Source organism: Delphinapterus leucas, chromosome 3 (genome assembly GCF_059928025.1).
Source record: "Delphinapterus leucas isolate spDelLeu-1000000601 "Yukka" chromosome 3, BTC_Dleu_Yukka2, whole genome shotgun sequence".
Classification (NCBI taxonomy): domain Eukaryota; kingdom Metazoa; phylum Chordata; class Mammalia; order Artiodactyla; family Monodontidae; genus Delphinapterus; species Delphinapterus leucas.
In genome coordinates, this window is record NC_143131.1 from 138,598,096 (window position 1) to 138,614,354 (window position 16,259).

General features: G+C 38.4%; 1 protein-coding gene across 1 annotated transcript in view; it reads left to right on the plus strand.

Annotated features, from left to right (window-relative positions):
- The window catches only part of HMMR (hyaluronan mediated motility receptor), a 37,324-nt gene extending 21,513 nt beyond the window's left edge, over positions 1 to 15,811 (plus strand). The window contains exons 13-18 of the mRNA XM_022595065.2: positions 1,628 to 1,774; positions 2,021 to 2,173; positions 2,260 to 2,359; positions 3,695 to 3,871; positions 6,502 to 6,664; positions 7,443 to 15,811. Coding sequence (XP_022450773.2) covers positions 1,628 to 1,774; positions 2,021 to 2,173; positions 2,260 to 2,359; positions 3,695 to 3,871; positions 6,502 to 6,664; positions 7,443 to 7,462 — 760 coding nt within the window. The 3' untranslated portion in view covers positions 7,463 to 15,811. The remainder of the gene's footprint in view (positions 1 to 1,627; positions 1,775 to 2,020; positions 2,174 to 2,259; positions 2,360 to 3,694; positions 3,872 to 6,501; positions 6,665 to 7,442) is intronic.
- The last annotated feature ends 448 nt before the right edge of the window (positions 15,812 to 16,259 follow it).

Consider the following 16,259-nt stretch of genomic DNA (forward strand, 5'->3'; position numbering starts at 1 on the left):
TAATTATAATTTACACATGTCAACATGAATATGAATTATATAAATTAAATATATATATAATTTTTAGTGCTATTCTCAACACTGAAAAGCGATTTCCCTTCTTGCTATTTTAAAAAGTACTGCCTTAAGAAGTTTTCAACCATTCTATGATGTCACTCACCATCAGTATGCTAATAACATTAAAATTTATTTCTTCAAACCAGACCTATCCTTTCAGCTTCCTATCCATGTATCCAGCTTCCTACTTGACTTCTGCAAGTAGATATCTCACTATCGTCTAACATTAACCTGACCAAAACAGCTCTTGATCTCCTTTCTACCTCTTTCTCCCTCTAGTTTCTCATTCTTGTTGAGCCCAGTCAGTGATATCTCCATCTTCCGAGCTTCTCGTTCCATAAATATTAGAGTCATCTTGATCATTTTCTCTCCCCTTCTCCCAACATCCAATCTATTTCTTGAATTTTTCAATTCTGCCTCCAAAAGAAAGCTCATATCTTACCATTGCCAACTCCTTGGTTCAAGATTCTTTTACCACTCACCTGGGCTGAAAAATAATTGCCTTCTAGTTAATCCTCCAGTTTAGCATTCCTGCCCCTTCCCCAGTCAGTTCTCCACATATCTCTAGAATAATCTACACACTTACTTAGAGACCTTTGAAGTCTCTCCTTTATCCCTCAGGTAATCCCACTCACTGTGCCCCACCAGTGATGACTGGCCTCATGCCTCTTGCTTCTGCCCCTGCCTCTCTTGTTCATTAGACTCCAGTCCCAGCTCTTTATGGACTGTGTTCTACCTGTCTCTGAGCACATATGCATCTTTTCCCTCTGAAATACTTGTCCCCAACTGGCTAGCTAAATCCTTCCTATCCATCATGTCTCAGCTTAACTGTAAATTCCTCAGAAAGGCCTCTTCCATTTCTATCAGCTAATCAGCTAAGGTGTTCTGTAATTTTCCTTCAAAACATTTACTACAAATTTAATTATATATATTTATTTTTCCTTTTTTTTTTTTTTTTTTTTGCAAAGACCTGTGGGGGCATTTTTTTCCCTCTCTTACCCACAGGATGCTAAAGTCTGTGACAATAGGTGGCAGGATGTGTGGGCTTTTTGTTTGGGGATAATTTCGATGTTCGGTAGTTGATTTCTTTGCATCTCTAGGCCTAGTTTCCGCACATAGTAGGCACTTGACTCTTTAAATGAACAGCATGTGTCATATAAGTTCATATAAGTACTGACTTCAAAACATTGAATTCTTACCTATGCAAATGCAAAAATAGATAAGATTTTATTTGTTTTACCTAAAAGCAGCAGTCGCCAACTTTTTGGCACCAGGGACTGGTTTCATGGAAGACAGTTTTTCCATGGGGTTGGGACTGGGAGGGGCGGGGCTGTGGTTCAGGCAGTAATGCCAGTGATGGGGAGCGGCAGATGAAGCTTCACTAGCTTGCCCGCAGCTCACCTCCTGCTCTGCGGCCCTGTTCCTAACAGGCTGCAGACTGCTACCGGTCCACGGGCCAGGGGTTGGGGACCCCTGCCTAGAAGTGCATAAAATATAAGCTAATCAGCTATAGGTTTGTCACGCATACAGCAGTTAGAAAAATCCTTTAACCTTTTTTCTTTTTTATAAGCTATAAAGCATCAGCAGCAAGTGAGATAGAAGATCTTAAGGTAGAGAACATGTCACTTCACGAAAAAGTGGCCAAGGCTGAGAAAAGTGCAGAGGATGTTCAGCATGAGATATTGGCAACTGAGAATGCAAATCAAGAATATGCAAGGTATTGGGGAAAAATAAAACCTGGCGACACCTGTGACCTGAGAACCATTAAGACAATTTAATGTTGTTGAAAGCCATCTACTGAGTGATGCAGGAAACTGTAGTCCCATGGCTTGCTTTGTGTGATCTTCAATTGCAAATTAAGAATTTACACAGTTAAAAAAGTACAATTCTTGATAGTTGCTTGAGTTAAAGAAACTAAAATGGCTGTAAATTGTTTAGTGGACTCTTCTCTCTCAAACCCAAGGATGCTTCTAGATCTGCAGACCAAATCAGCACTTAAAGAAGCAGAAGTTAAAGAAATCACAGTTTCTTCTCTTAAAAAAATAACTGATTTGCAGAACCAACTCAAGCAACAAGGCGAAGACTTTAAGAAACAACTGGAAAAGGGAGAAGCAAGGTAATTTAGGTTTAGAACCGAAATGCCATGTGTCTCAGTTATTTTTTCTAGTATACTACGGTTTAAAATTTAATTTTCCCTTACAGAAAAGCTGGAAAAGAAAAATCAACGGCAGAATTAACTGAGGAAATGAATAAGTGGCGTCTCCTCTATGAAGAATTATATAATAAAACAAAACCTTTTCAGGTCTGTCAATTAGGACTTAGCTTACTTGTATTTAAGAATTCATGTTGTTCCCTGTCAGTCATGAAAGTGGCATGGTTCTTCTGAAAGATCATTTTGCTGTGCATTTACAGTAACAATTTAACTTCCTATTTTAAAAAGCCTATAAATTTTATTCTATTATTATGCATACTTTTTTTTTTTTTTGGCTGCCTTGGGTCTTCGTTGCTGCGTGTGCGCTTTCTCTAGTTATGGTGAGCGGGGGCTACTCTTCATTGCAGTATGCATGCTTCTCATTGTGGTGGCTTCTCTTGTTGCGGACCACAGGATCTAGGTGAGTGGGCTTCAGTAGTTGCAGCATGTGAGCTCAGTAGTTGTGGCATGCAGGCCCTAGAGCACGCAGACTTCAGTAGTTGTGGCATGTGGGCTCAGTAGTTGTGGCACACGGGCTTAGTTGTTCCACGTCATGTGGGATCTTCCCGGACCAGGGCTCGAACCCACGTCCCCTGCATTGGCAGGCGGATTCTTAACCACTGCGCCACCAGGGAAGTCCCTATGCATACATTTTTTTAATGTAATCTTTATAGGCTTAAAAATTACCTTTTAGGGACTTCCCTGGTGGCGCAGTGGTTAAGAATCCGCCTGCCAATGCAGGGGACGTGGGTTCGAGCCCTGGTCCGGGAAGATCCCACATGACGTGGAACAACTAAGCCCGTGTGCCACAACTACTGAGCCCACGCACCTACAGCCCATGCTTCTCAACAAGAGAAACCACCACAAAGAAGAGCAGCCCCTGCTCGCCACAACTAGAGAAAGCCCGTGTGTAGCAACGAAGACCTAAGGCAGCCAAAACTAAAACTAAAAATTTTTAAATTACCTTTTAATAAGCTTCTTAAAGTTAATAGCTTACAAGGCTCTGCTGATGTGAACTTTTGATCATTAAGCTATATAAATTTGTGACACTTACTTTGTTATGATTTTTCTCAGTGTTTCTCTAATACGCTGATCGTAAAAGGATAAATGCTAATCTTGGTAGTTAAATAGAGTCAGAAGACAGTATTAGTTATAATGGGGTGATGTGGCTGATACAGATTAGGCTGGCTAGGGTTTCTTTCCTCATTTCTTTCCCTCTGTTTTAATAATGATCTTTGAAATGAAAAACAACTTTTTTTAAAAAGAGTCAATTTAAAAAAAAAAAAAGGTCAATTTATGGAGAACCCTAAGAGTAAGTCAGCATAATCTTTTTTTTGTCTTTTGCCTTTTTATTTTCTTTCACTTTAGTTGTACTTATAGTTTATATGAGTCAAGTAAGATTTAGCAGTTTTAAATCTTAACTTTATAAAAATATATATTTTTCAGCTACAACTGGATGCATTTGAAGCAGAGAAACAGGCTTTGTTGAATGAACATGGTGCAGCTCAGGAGCAGCTAAATAAACTAAGAGATTCGTATGCTAAATTATTGGGTCATCAGAATCTAAAGCAAAAAATCAAGCATGTTGTGAAATTGAAAGATGAAAATAGCCAACTCAAATCGGTTTGTAAAATCACATTTAGTTCTGTTGATATTGATATTGGGGTGGGGTGGGTTTTATTTTATTAGGGTAGTGCTGACCTCATAAAATGAGCTGGGAAGTGTTTCATCCTTTCCGTTTTTTTGGAATAGTTTGTGAATAACTGGTATTAATTCTTTATTGAATGTGTAGTAGAATTCAGTGGTAAAGTCATCTGGACCTGGGCTTTTCTTTGTGGGTGGTTTTTGATTGCTAGTTTAATCTATTTGCTTATTAGAGGTCTATCAGATTGACTATTTCTTTTTGAGACAGTTTCAGGAGTTTGTGGATTTCTTGGAACTTGTTCATTTCATTTTAGTTATTTGATTTGTTGGTATACAATTGTTCATAATATTCCCTTACAATCCTTTTTATTTTAGTAATATCAGTAGTAATGTCCCCTCTTTCATTTCTGATTCTAGTAATTTGAGTATACCCCCTTTTTTTAGTTCCTTTACTTCTGCGAACATGTTTATAATGGCTTTAAAATCTTTTTTGGATAAATTCAATATCTGATTACTCTCTTGGACAGTTTTTGTTGCCTGCTTTTTCCCAGTATATAGGTCATGCTTTCCTGTTTGCATACTTCGTAATTTTTTGTTGGAAAATGGATGTTTTAGATAAGATGCGGTAGCACCTCTGGGTACTGCTATCCCTTTCCAGGTGTGTTGTTATTTCTTATTTAGTGAAGTCTATTCCTCCTCCCCAGCCCCAGTAGTTTGTGCCTCTGATGTTGCTACTGAGGAAGGTTCAGTTTGGGGTGCGCCCACAGTCACCGTGAGATGACTTTGGTTTTGGTAAGGCTGTCTTCCTCTCTCCCCAAACACTCATAGCTGCTGGCTTATCCCTCTGTTATTTTCAACAATGCCCTGGGGCATAATAAGTTGCTGAACAGACTAATCCAATCTAGTTCTGGCTCCTTTGTTGGAATTGTGTCTTAGGTCAGTACGCCAGGAGGGCTCCTCCCTCTTGTCTCATTCAGCAGTTCTCCTCTACAAAGCAGACAGCCTACCATTTAGCCTACATTTTTTTTTTTTTTTTGCGGTACGCGGGCCTCTCACTGTTGTGGCCTCTCCTGTTGCAGAGCACAGGCTCTGGATGCGCAGGCTCAGCAGCCATGGCTTACGGGCCTAGCCGCTCTGCGGCATGTGGAATCTTCCCGGACCAGGGCACGAACCTGTGTCCCCTGCATCAGCAGGTGGACTCTCAACCACTGCGCCACCAGGGAAGTCCTAGCCTACATTTTGAATCACTTTCCAATTCCCTTGCACTACAAACTCTACTATTCTATTTTTTTTTTTTTTTTTTTTTTGTTGCAGTTCATGGGCTTCTTATTGTGGTGGCTTCTCTTGTTGCAGAGCACAGGCTCTAGACACATGGGCTTCAGTAGTTGTGGCACACGGGCTCAGTAGTTATGGCTCACAGGCTCTAGAGCGCAGGCTCAGTAGTTGTGGCACACAGGCTTAGTTGCTCTGCGGCACATGGGATCTTCCCAGACCAGGACTCGAACCCGTGTCCCTGCATTGGCAGGTGGATTCTTAACCACTGTGCCACCAGGGAAGTCCCTCTACTGTTCTTGACAGCACCCTTCAGCTTGAACTTCTCTAAGCTCTGTTGCAAGTGAAGTCAGTTCCTTTGGGAATAAATTAGGAGCTCTGTGTTTTATAGCCTGCTTCTCCCACCAGGCAAAATTTCTGAGCCCAGGCTTCAGAGCTGGATTTGCGGACAATGGCAAGCTTTTCTCTGAATGACGCCTCTGTCCCAGTAGCTAGATGCTCAGTAGACTTGGGGGGAGAGAGAGATGGGGAGCACCCTGAGGTTCTCTCACCTTGCCTCTCTTGGTTTGAAACCATTGTCTCATGAGCCAGGGAAAGGGTGATCAGGGTCTCAGTATTTTCAGCACTCTGCACCTGAGATAAGGCCTCCATTCCTTGAAAGAAAAGACCCTCCACCTCTCAACAACATTTGCTGTGGTTCAGAGTAACAGGTAGCTGGGGGGCAAGATGAGAGATGCTGATGTCCTGCTCCTCCTGGCAGGAAAAGCCTCTGACTGGGAGCTAGGGAAAGAGGGAGCCCTGTGCACTTGGCTGCAAGGGTCTGATGTAAAGTCTTTGCTTCGCTAAGCAGGGATTGGAGAGAAAGGGAACAGGACTGGTTCAAACACAATAGGCCGCTGCCTCTTTTAACCACCTTTTTGTGGATCTGCGTGAATAAATATTTCTTCACTTGCTGTTTTACCTTAAGACCATTTTCAGAGGCTTTAAGTGGCTGCCTTTTTATAATTTTTTATATCACTAGGGAACAGGTCAGCAGAGCTTCTCATGCTATCATGCTTGTAGTGGATCTCATCTCAGCATTAAATTTGGTGTTGAACTTTTATCGAAAACATTGCTTTGTACCTGTAGAGGGACAAGAAGATTTAAATGACTTGTCTTCTTTGTCGCAGCTGTTCAAAGTCGTTTTGTAATTTATAGTCTGAAAGCCTATATCTAGTAGGCTTTTGCCATTAAGTTTCGAGAAATGAACAACTTTGGAATTGTCGGTAACATTGGTAATGCATTTCACCAACATGATCTTCAATAATTATTTATTGACTGTATTTTTTCTTATATAGGAGGTGTCAAAACTCCGCGCTCAACTTGCTAAAAGAAAACAACATGAAACAAAACTTCAGGAGGAATTGAATAAAGTTCTGGGTATCAAACACTTTGATCCTTCAAAGTCTTTTCTTCATGAAAGTAAAGAAAATTTTGTTCTCAAAACCCCACTAAAAGAAGGTAAGAAATGAATAAATGTCCATAAGTCTCATCTTCCTTTGGATTTCCTTTCACAGCATTGAGCAAGTTATCCATCTTTGTGAAAATTTGTTAACAGTTTCTGATATAAAAGAAATTCTTACTGAGATTTTTTGTATAAAATGCCTTTTCTTTCCTGCTTCCATACTCTCTATTCTCCATTTGTTCAAATCCCATCTGTCCTTCAAGCCCAGCTCAAGTTATATCTTCCTTGAAACCTTGTCTGACTTTTTTGCTCCTACCCACCCCCTACCAGAGTTAATCCCTCTATCATACCCTTGGCATTTTTTTTTTTTTTGCAGTCCGCGGGCCTCTCACTGTTGTGGCCTCTCCCGTTGCAGAGCACAGGCTCTGGACGCGCAGGCTCAGTGGCCATGGCTCACGAGCCCAGCCGCTCCATGGCATGTGGGATCCTCTCGGACCGGGGCACGAACCCGTGTCCCCTGCATCGGCAGGCGGACTCCCAACCACTGCGCCACCAGGGAAGACCCCCTTGGCATTTTTAACCTAAATGTCCAATTTGTAATTTTGAAGAAGTAGATTTTCCTTCTTTCTTGACTACAAATCTCTGTATCTTTGACAATAAACTGAAATTGGCTGAAATAGTGAATGAAGAAATATAAATAAAATTATGCTAAAGAGCACACGCATTGCTTCATCTGCCTTAGAGAAGATAGAAGGTGCCTGTTTTTAGTTCATAGTGACTGATGAATTCATTTTAATTTAGAAAACTAACACTACTGTTTAATACTCCTTTCAGGCAATACAAACTGCTCCTGAGCTCCTAATGGAGTTTCAAGAATCATGCAAGTAAACATCTGAAAAGCCTGTTGAAGATTATTTCATTCTTATTATTTTTATTGTTATTGTTGCTACTTTTGTTGTTATTATTGTTTGTAATGAATATTTTTAAATCTCCTATTTAATATTAACTTCCTCTCCTTACATATGTGAAAGGAAGTTCAGAATTTTTACATTTACTAAATGTCTCTGACATTTTAGTTTCTATTGTCAGTACTTCTTCCTTGATGCTCACCCTTATTACCTCATTCTAAACCTTCTGACAGGCTTTCCAGCTTTGCAGCTCATCCCATCAAGTCAATATTCTTTTAAAAATGCTGACTCTCATACTATTATTTCTGTATTCTGAAACCTTAGGTGGTTTCAAGACTCTAATCCCCAGGTTTTTTAGTTTGATATTGGAGGCCTTGTCTAATCTGAACCTTAAGGGCTAAAATACCTTGGCTTGGGCTTGCCTCTATTTTGATTCTCCTAATAATGTTCGTTCTGTCCTACCCATCATCCATTTATCCAGTTCAAGTAAGAAATAAAGGTATGCTTAATTCTGTAGCAACCTCTTTATCTCTTACCAAAGTCACTGAGTTGGTTAATAATTTATGGATTCCTAGACCCCATCCCAGTCCTCCTAAATTAAAATCTGGGATTTGGTCTGAAAATCTGCATTTTTAACAAACTGCGGTTAATTCTTAGAAACTCTGCTCATAACCTCTTTAGAGAATTTGTCTTATGCTACTTGGCATCTGCCTGATTCCTGGGTGTTTGATTTATATTTAAGTAATATGAAATGAAATCACACATTAAGTCATTGACCCAATTATACAACTTGTATTATATGAAGTTACGTTAATCCTTCTATTTAAGCTGTGTTTATTGTCTCTGCCCTCCCCTCCCCAACTTGTCTCCAGAATCACTAATGGTAATATACTACTTAGAAAGTGGTCATTCTCCATCTAAAATATGTGATTAACACAGTTGGTATGATATTATAGTCCATCTTTTTTGTAATGTTTCCCCATTGATGGACCAACAGAGACTGTTACAGTAAGAATAACTTTTCATAATAAATTATTTTATTAGATATTAATACATAATTAAGTTCAGAGGAAATGTAGAAATTAGAAAAATTGTCTAATAAAATGAAATAGTTCAGGGCTTCCCTGGTGGCGCAGTGGTTGAGAGTCCACCTGCCGATGCAGGGGACACGGGTTCGTGCCCCGGTCCGGGAAGATTCCACATGCCGCAGAGCGGCTGGGCCCGTGAGCCATGGCTGCTGAGCCTGTGCGTCCGGATCCTGTGCTCCGCAACAGGAGAGGCCACAACAGTGAGACGCCCGCGTACCGCAAAAAAAAAAAAAAGAAATAGTTCAAGACTTCTGCTTTTAGCCAAGATGGAGTAACAGTGATCAGATTTATTGCTCCTCCTCCTACCCTACACACACACACACACACACACACACACACACACACACACACACACCCCTAAAACTATCCAAAATGACAAAATATACAACAGAATGATTTTCAAGATGCTAGATATGAGATAAGAAACACAACAACCCCTTAGAGTTTAGGAAAATCAAGGTGAACCCTACAGTTGCTCGCTGTTTATAGCCTTGAGAGAGTTTCCAAACTATGATGCAGGGAAGGGGAACCCAGGCAGAGCCCACCGAACTAACTGAGTTGAAAAGACAGAACTGAGACCTGGGGAGATGAGAAAGAGGCTAGAGATTGCAGGACAGAGTACTAGAAAGGAGAAAATTGCAGGGAGAGAGAATTCTGGAGATACACAAAGGGTCCCTCAAGTAATCACCTGAATACTGAGTAGTCATATATATAAGGAAACTACCTGAAGGCTAGGGAAGAGCCACCCTCCAAAATTAAAAGTAACAGTGATCAAAGTTCACACAGGCTACAAACTACTGCCTGTTCCCACAAGCCAAACTGGAAAACCTCATGATTAATAGGGCATTGAGTAGGGTATACAGAAGTGTTCAGTACTGGGGAATAATTAGTACTAAAATGGGCGCTGCTCTAGTCCCACCTAACAAATCTTAAAAGGAAGAACCAAAAGGATCAGACTCTAAGAAACTTAATTATTACATCCCAGAACAAAGCTCAAGAAAAGTTATAGGCTTATAAAAATATCAAGCACTCAAAAAAGTAAATTTTAAAGTAACATCTAATCAAAACAAGATTCTAAAAATGAACAGAACACCAAGGTGCTCTGGGACAACTTCAAGCAGCCTAATATATATGTAATCAGAGTTCCCAGAAGATAGAAGGAGGGGACAGAAAAATCATTTGAAGAAATACTGGTGGAAACATTTCCAAATATGATGAAAACTAGAAATCTAGGAACAGTAAATATGAAACATCACAAATTGCTGAAAAGCAATGATAAAGAAAAACTCAACCTAAAACTATCTCAACAAAAATAGTACTCAGAAGCAAAGATGAAAACTTACTTTCAGACATAAAAAACTTTTTTCTTATTAGTGTCTTTAAAATATAATTGACTGTTTAAACAAAAAGAATAGCAATGTGGTCTGTACTTTATACATACTTAAAATTAGAGTATGACAGCAATAGCTCAAAGCCCTGGAGGGGAGAATGCAAGTATATGATTGTAAGTTCCTTATACTATATGTAAAGTGGTATAATGTTACTTGAAGACAGACTGGTAACTTAACGATGTGTACTGTAAACCCTAACACAATCACTAAAATAAAACACTTGTAGCCAATAAACCAACAAAGAAGATAAAACGGAATCATAAAAAAAAATTCAATTAATTCAAAAAAAGGCAGAAAAGAGGAAAAGGAAAACAGAACAGAGGGGTCAAAAAGAAATCAAATAGCAGTATGATGAATTTAAACTTAACCATATCAATAGTCACATTAAATGTAAATGGTCTGTATACCTCAATTAAAATGCAGAAATGATCAAATTAGATTAAAAAGCAAGACTTGACTATATGCTGCCAACAAAAATACACTTCAAATATAATGACAAAAACAGGTGAAAAGTACAAGGGTGTTAAAAGATACACCATGCTGAAGGGAGAGGAAGACCTGGGCCCTCCTTCCTCCCACAAACACACTGATTCAACAGCAATACAGACAAATTCCATTTGGAAATGGGGAAAGAATAGTCTCTCCAACAAATAGTGTTGGGAAAACTGGATATCCAAATGCAAAAGAAGGAAATTGGAACCTTATCTTACACTACACAAAAGTCAACTCAAAAAGGATTAAAGGCTTAAACGTAAGACCTTAAACTAAAACTACTGTAACAAAACATGGAAAAGACTTAATGACATTGGTCTTGGCAACAATTTCTTGGTTATGATACCAAAAGGTCAGTCAAGCAAAGCAAAAATGGACAAGTGGGACTAGATGCAACTAAAAACTTTCTGCATGACAAAAGAAGCAAAGTAAGTGTGGGCAAGGGTGTAGAAAAAATAGAACTCTTATACACTGTTGGTGGAAATTTAATATGGTGTGACGCTATGGAAAATAGGATGGAGCTTCCTCAAAAAATTAAAAATAGAACTACCATATGATCCAGCAATCCCACTTATGGGTATTTATCCTAAATAATTGAAATCGGGATTTCAAAGAGTTATTTACACTTCCACATTCATTGCGTTGTTATTCACAATAGCCAAGATGTGGGAATGGATAAGGAGAATGTGATACATACCTGCAATGGAATATTATTCATCCTTTAAAAAGAAGGAAATCCTGCCATGTGCAAGAAATGGATGAATCTTGAGGACATTATGCCAAGTAAACTAAATTAATCACCAAAGGACAAAAACTGCATGATTCCACTTAAATGAGGTATCTAAAATAGAATCATAGAAGCAGAGAATAAAATGGTGGTTGCCAGGGCCTGGGTGGCGGGGGAAATGGGGAGTTGCTAATCAACAGGCATAAAATCTCAGTTATGCAAGGTAAGTTCTAGAGATCTGCTCTACAACATCATGCCTATAATTAAAATACTGTATTTTACACTTAAAATTTTCTTAGACGGTAGATCTGTTAAATATTCTTACCACAAAAAAAAAAAAGATATGCCATGATAATGTTAACCAATTGAAAACAAAAACTAGAGTAGCTGTATTAATATCAGACAAAATAGATTTCAGAGCAAAGAATATTACTGGGAATATAAAGAAGTTCATTTCATAATGATAAATGAGTCAGTTCATCAGGAGGCCAAAATCTAAACATTTATGTACCCAGTCATGGTCTCAAAATACATGAATCAAAAATTGCTAGATTTGGGCTTCCCTGATTGCACAGTGGTTAAGAATCTGCCTGCCAATGCAGGGGACATGGGTTTGAGCCCTGGTCTGCGAAGATCCCACATGCCACGGAGCAACTAAGCCTGTGTGCCACAACTACTGAGCCCACGCGCCTAGAGCCCATGCTCTGCAACAAGAGAAGCCACCGCAATGAGAAGCCCGCGCACTGCAGAGAAGAGCAGCCCCTGCTCGCCACAACTAGAGAAAGCCCTTACGCAGCAACAAAGACCCAACACAGCCAAAAATAAATAAATATTTTTTTTAAATTGATAGATTTACAAGGAGAAATAGAAAAATCTGTAATTATAGTCAGAGATATCAATAGCCTCCCTCATTAAATTGTAGAACAAATAAATAGAAAATGAGAAAGAACATAGAAGATTTAAAAAATACTGTGAACCAACTTGATCAAATTGACTTTTATAGACATCACCTAACACCAGCAGAATACTTTTTAAGTGGGCACACAAAATTTACCAAGATTGGTTATACACTGGACCATGAAAACAGTCTCAATAAATTTAAATGGATTCCAGTCAAACCAAGTATGTTCTTTGTCCACAATAGAATTGAATTAGAAATCAATAGCAAAAATCTCTGGAAAACCCATAAATGGTTGGAAATCAATTATCACACTTTTAAGTGAGCCACTGGTCAAAGAATAAATCAAAAGAGAAATTAGAAACTATTTTGAACAGAATGAAAGTGAAGACACAACATATCAAAACGTGAAATGCTGCTAAAGCAGATTTAGCACAAAATTACTTCACTGATGGCCTATATTTCAAAAAAAAGAAAGGTTTCAAATCAATGACCTCAGCTTTTACCTTAGAAATAAGAAAGAAAAGAGCAACTTAAATCCAAAGTAAGTAGAGGAAAAGGAATAATAAAGGTCAGAGCAGAAATCAGTAAATAAGAAAATGAAAAAACAATAGAGAAAAATCAATGAAAATAATTCATTGAGAAAAGCAAATAAAATTGATAAACATCTAGCTAGACTGATAGAGAATATAAAAATACATAAACTAGCAATATCAGGAATAAGAAAGGTGACATTATTTTGTGTGTGATGGATATATTCACTATCTTGATTATGGTGACAACTTTATGGGTATGTATATCAAACATACCAAATTGTTCAAATTGTACACTTTAAATACATACAGTTTATTATGTCAGTTATACTTCAGTAAAGCTCTTAAAGAGTAGTTCATTCTGAAACTAAAGTTTTAATATTGCGATTATTCTTGTCTCTTGGGCTACTGGTTTTAAATGGCTTTATTTCTGAAGAGCTTTTTGGGGTCTTTGGGGATTTTTTTTTTTAGATTTTTTATTGACCTAAGACCTGTTCATTTGTGTGTGTGTGTGTGTGTGTGTGTGTGTGTGTGTGTAATTCTTTTTTTTAACATCTTTATTGGAGTATAATTGCTTTACAATGTTGTGTTAGTTTCTGCTGAATAACAAAGCGAATCAGCTGTACGTATACCCATATCCCCTTCCTCTTGCGTCTCCCTCCCACCATCCCTATCCCACCACTCTAGGTGGTCACAAAGCATTGAGCTGATCTCCCTGTGCTATGCAGCTGCTTCCCACTAGCTATCTATTTACATTTGGTAGTGTATATATGTCAGTGCTACTCTCTCACTTCGTCCCAGCTTACCCTTCCTCCTCCCCATGTCCTCAAGTCCATTCTCTATGTCTGCATCTTTATGTCTGATGTCCTGCCATCAGAACCTTTTTTCTTTTTAGATTCCATATATATGTGTTAGCATAAGGTATTTGTTTTTCTCTTTCTGACTTACTTCACTCTGTATGACAGACTAGTAAGACCTGTTCATTTTCACATGCATTATTTTTAGTTAAGGTTTGTTCAAAGGAAATTAGTTTTCATTCTTAGAAAATTTTGAGCTTTGTTTTGGGGGGAGCGTTTCAGAATGTGTTTGTTTTTTAATTATTAACAGAAGAAAATCCCTTAAGGGAAAAAAAATATGCCCTTTTTTGTAGATGCTAATGATTTCTTCCCTTTTGAGATTATGAGGAAAATGGGACAGTTGTTAGGAGGAATCTTTGGTACCACATGGTTTCAGATTGAGAATGTCAAGTCCCAAACCTTATTTTCTTGTCCCCACCTAACCCCTCTCATCCCCAGCATTATACAATCCTTCGAGTATGAAATGGTAGACAACCCCTTTATCTCATTATATAAAGTACTAAATTCCATTTATTAGCAGTTTTAATAGATATTTGGAACAGCTTCAAAACACATTCCCATATTTTGGCTAACACTACTCCAGAGTGCCTATAATTTCTGAGAATCACCCAATCTTGAAAAGCCACATATTGGAAAGTGTTCATGGTTAAGCCCTAATAAAGATTTACAAGTACTCAGCTCCTGAAGGCTGGGCTTCTGAACATATAGGTCTTAACTAATCAAGTTGATCCCAATTTTCCTCCTACTGCAGATAATATTTTCCAGAGATGGCCACAATAATATCTCCTAACCAACACGCTCTTCTTTGAAGTGACATTCTCTTCCATTGTGAGACAGTCTGTTTCCTCCCCACCCCATGAATTGGGAAGGCCCATTAACTATAGTGGAAGTGGCACTATGTAACTTCAGTAGCTAAGTCATCTATATTAGTTTCATATTGCTGCTGTAACAAATTGACCCCAAAATTAGTGGTTTAAAACATCACAAATTTATTATCTAAAAATTCTGGAGGTGAGAAGTCTAAAATGCATCTTATGGGGCTGAAATCAAGGTGTTGGCAGGGCTGCATTCTTTCTGGAGGCTCCCGGGACAAATCAGTTTCCTTGTCTTTCTCAGATTCTGGTGGTCACCTGCATTCCTTGGTCCATAGCCCCTTCCTCCCTCTTCAAAGCATATCACTCAAATCTCTGCTTCCACTGTCACATCTTTTCTGATTCTGACCCTCCTGTTTCCTTCTTATAGGGACTCGTTTGATTACCCTGGATCCACATAGATAATCAAGTATAATCCCCCAATCTCAAAGTCTTTAATTTAGTAACATCTGCAAAGTCCCTTTTGCCATGTAAAGTAACCTATTAACAGGTTCCAGAGATTAGGATGTGGGCATATGTGGTGGAGTCATTAGCTTGTCTACCATATTCATCAAAGATGATACAGGGTCTCCCTCGTGTTCTTGGATACTCATTCTTGGAAGCCATTCACCTTCAGTTGATTCCCATCCTTGGAGTTAGCTGCCCCAGGTGTGAAGCAGCAATGAATGGCCTGGGCTGAACCCTACCCAAATTACAGATTTGTGGACAAAATAGATGTTGCCATTTAAGCCACAAGGTTTTAGAGTGAGTTGTTACCAGACTACCTTCTATTGAATTCCCTTTACTACTTATCTTAGACTCAATGTTCCATCACTCTATCTTTCCATTCTTTTTCCTCTCACCTCCCTATTAAATTCAACACTTCACAGATTCAAATGTCTGTATCTTATGCTTTTGTACCCAGGCCGTCAAGCACTACTAAAGAAAATCGTCTAATTTCAGAGTTGGTGGCCATGGCAAGGTCCTGCTTTCTACCTTAACTAGGCTCTTAATGTCATCTAACATTATTGTTTCCTTTTCTTTCCCATTTTTAATTTTTCTCAAACCTCAGACACCTTCCCTCAGCAGATGATAGCAAAGAAAATTACTTCACAAAGAAAATTAAAATAACAATGGTGGAATTTCCTAAAAATGTAGATTATTCAACAAATGATTTTGAGATAACTGGCTTTCTGCATGTTGGAAAGAAGTTGCATCTTTTACCTCACTCTCGAACCAAAAATAAACTTCAGATTTAAATTTAAAAAAAAAACAAAACGATATACGTATATCCACTCTCTTTTAGATTCTTTTCCCATATAGGTCATCACAGTGTATTGAGAAGAGTTCCGTGTGCTATACAGTAGGTCCTTGTTAGTTATCTATTTGATATATAGTAGTGTGTATTTGTCAATCCCAGTCTCCCAATTTATCCCTCCTCACCCTGCTGTGCTTCCCCACCCCCACCCCCCACCCCCCACGCCCCCCACCCCCCCACAACCATAAGTTTGTTTTCTACATCTGTGACTCTATTTCTGTTTTGCTCTACAGCAGAAACTAACAAAACATTGTAAGTCAACTATACTCTAATAAAATTTTTTTTAATTAAAAAAACTAGAAAACTATTACAAGATAATGTGGGAGAATGTCTTTATAATTTCAAAATGGAGAGGCTTTCTAAAGAAGATTATGAAGCCAGAAAAGAGAGCTGTTATTTCTTAAAAAGTAAAAGAATCTGGATGTAGAAAAATTCCATAATAAAATGACAAACACAAAGTCATGCAATGCAAATTTCCTCTGATTAGAGGCTTTTTTAAATCAATAAGTAAACCAGATCCATACAGATGTAACTTAAAAGAAGAAATGCAAATGTTCTTTATTTTTGAGAAGATAATCTTACTCATCA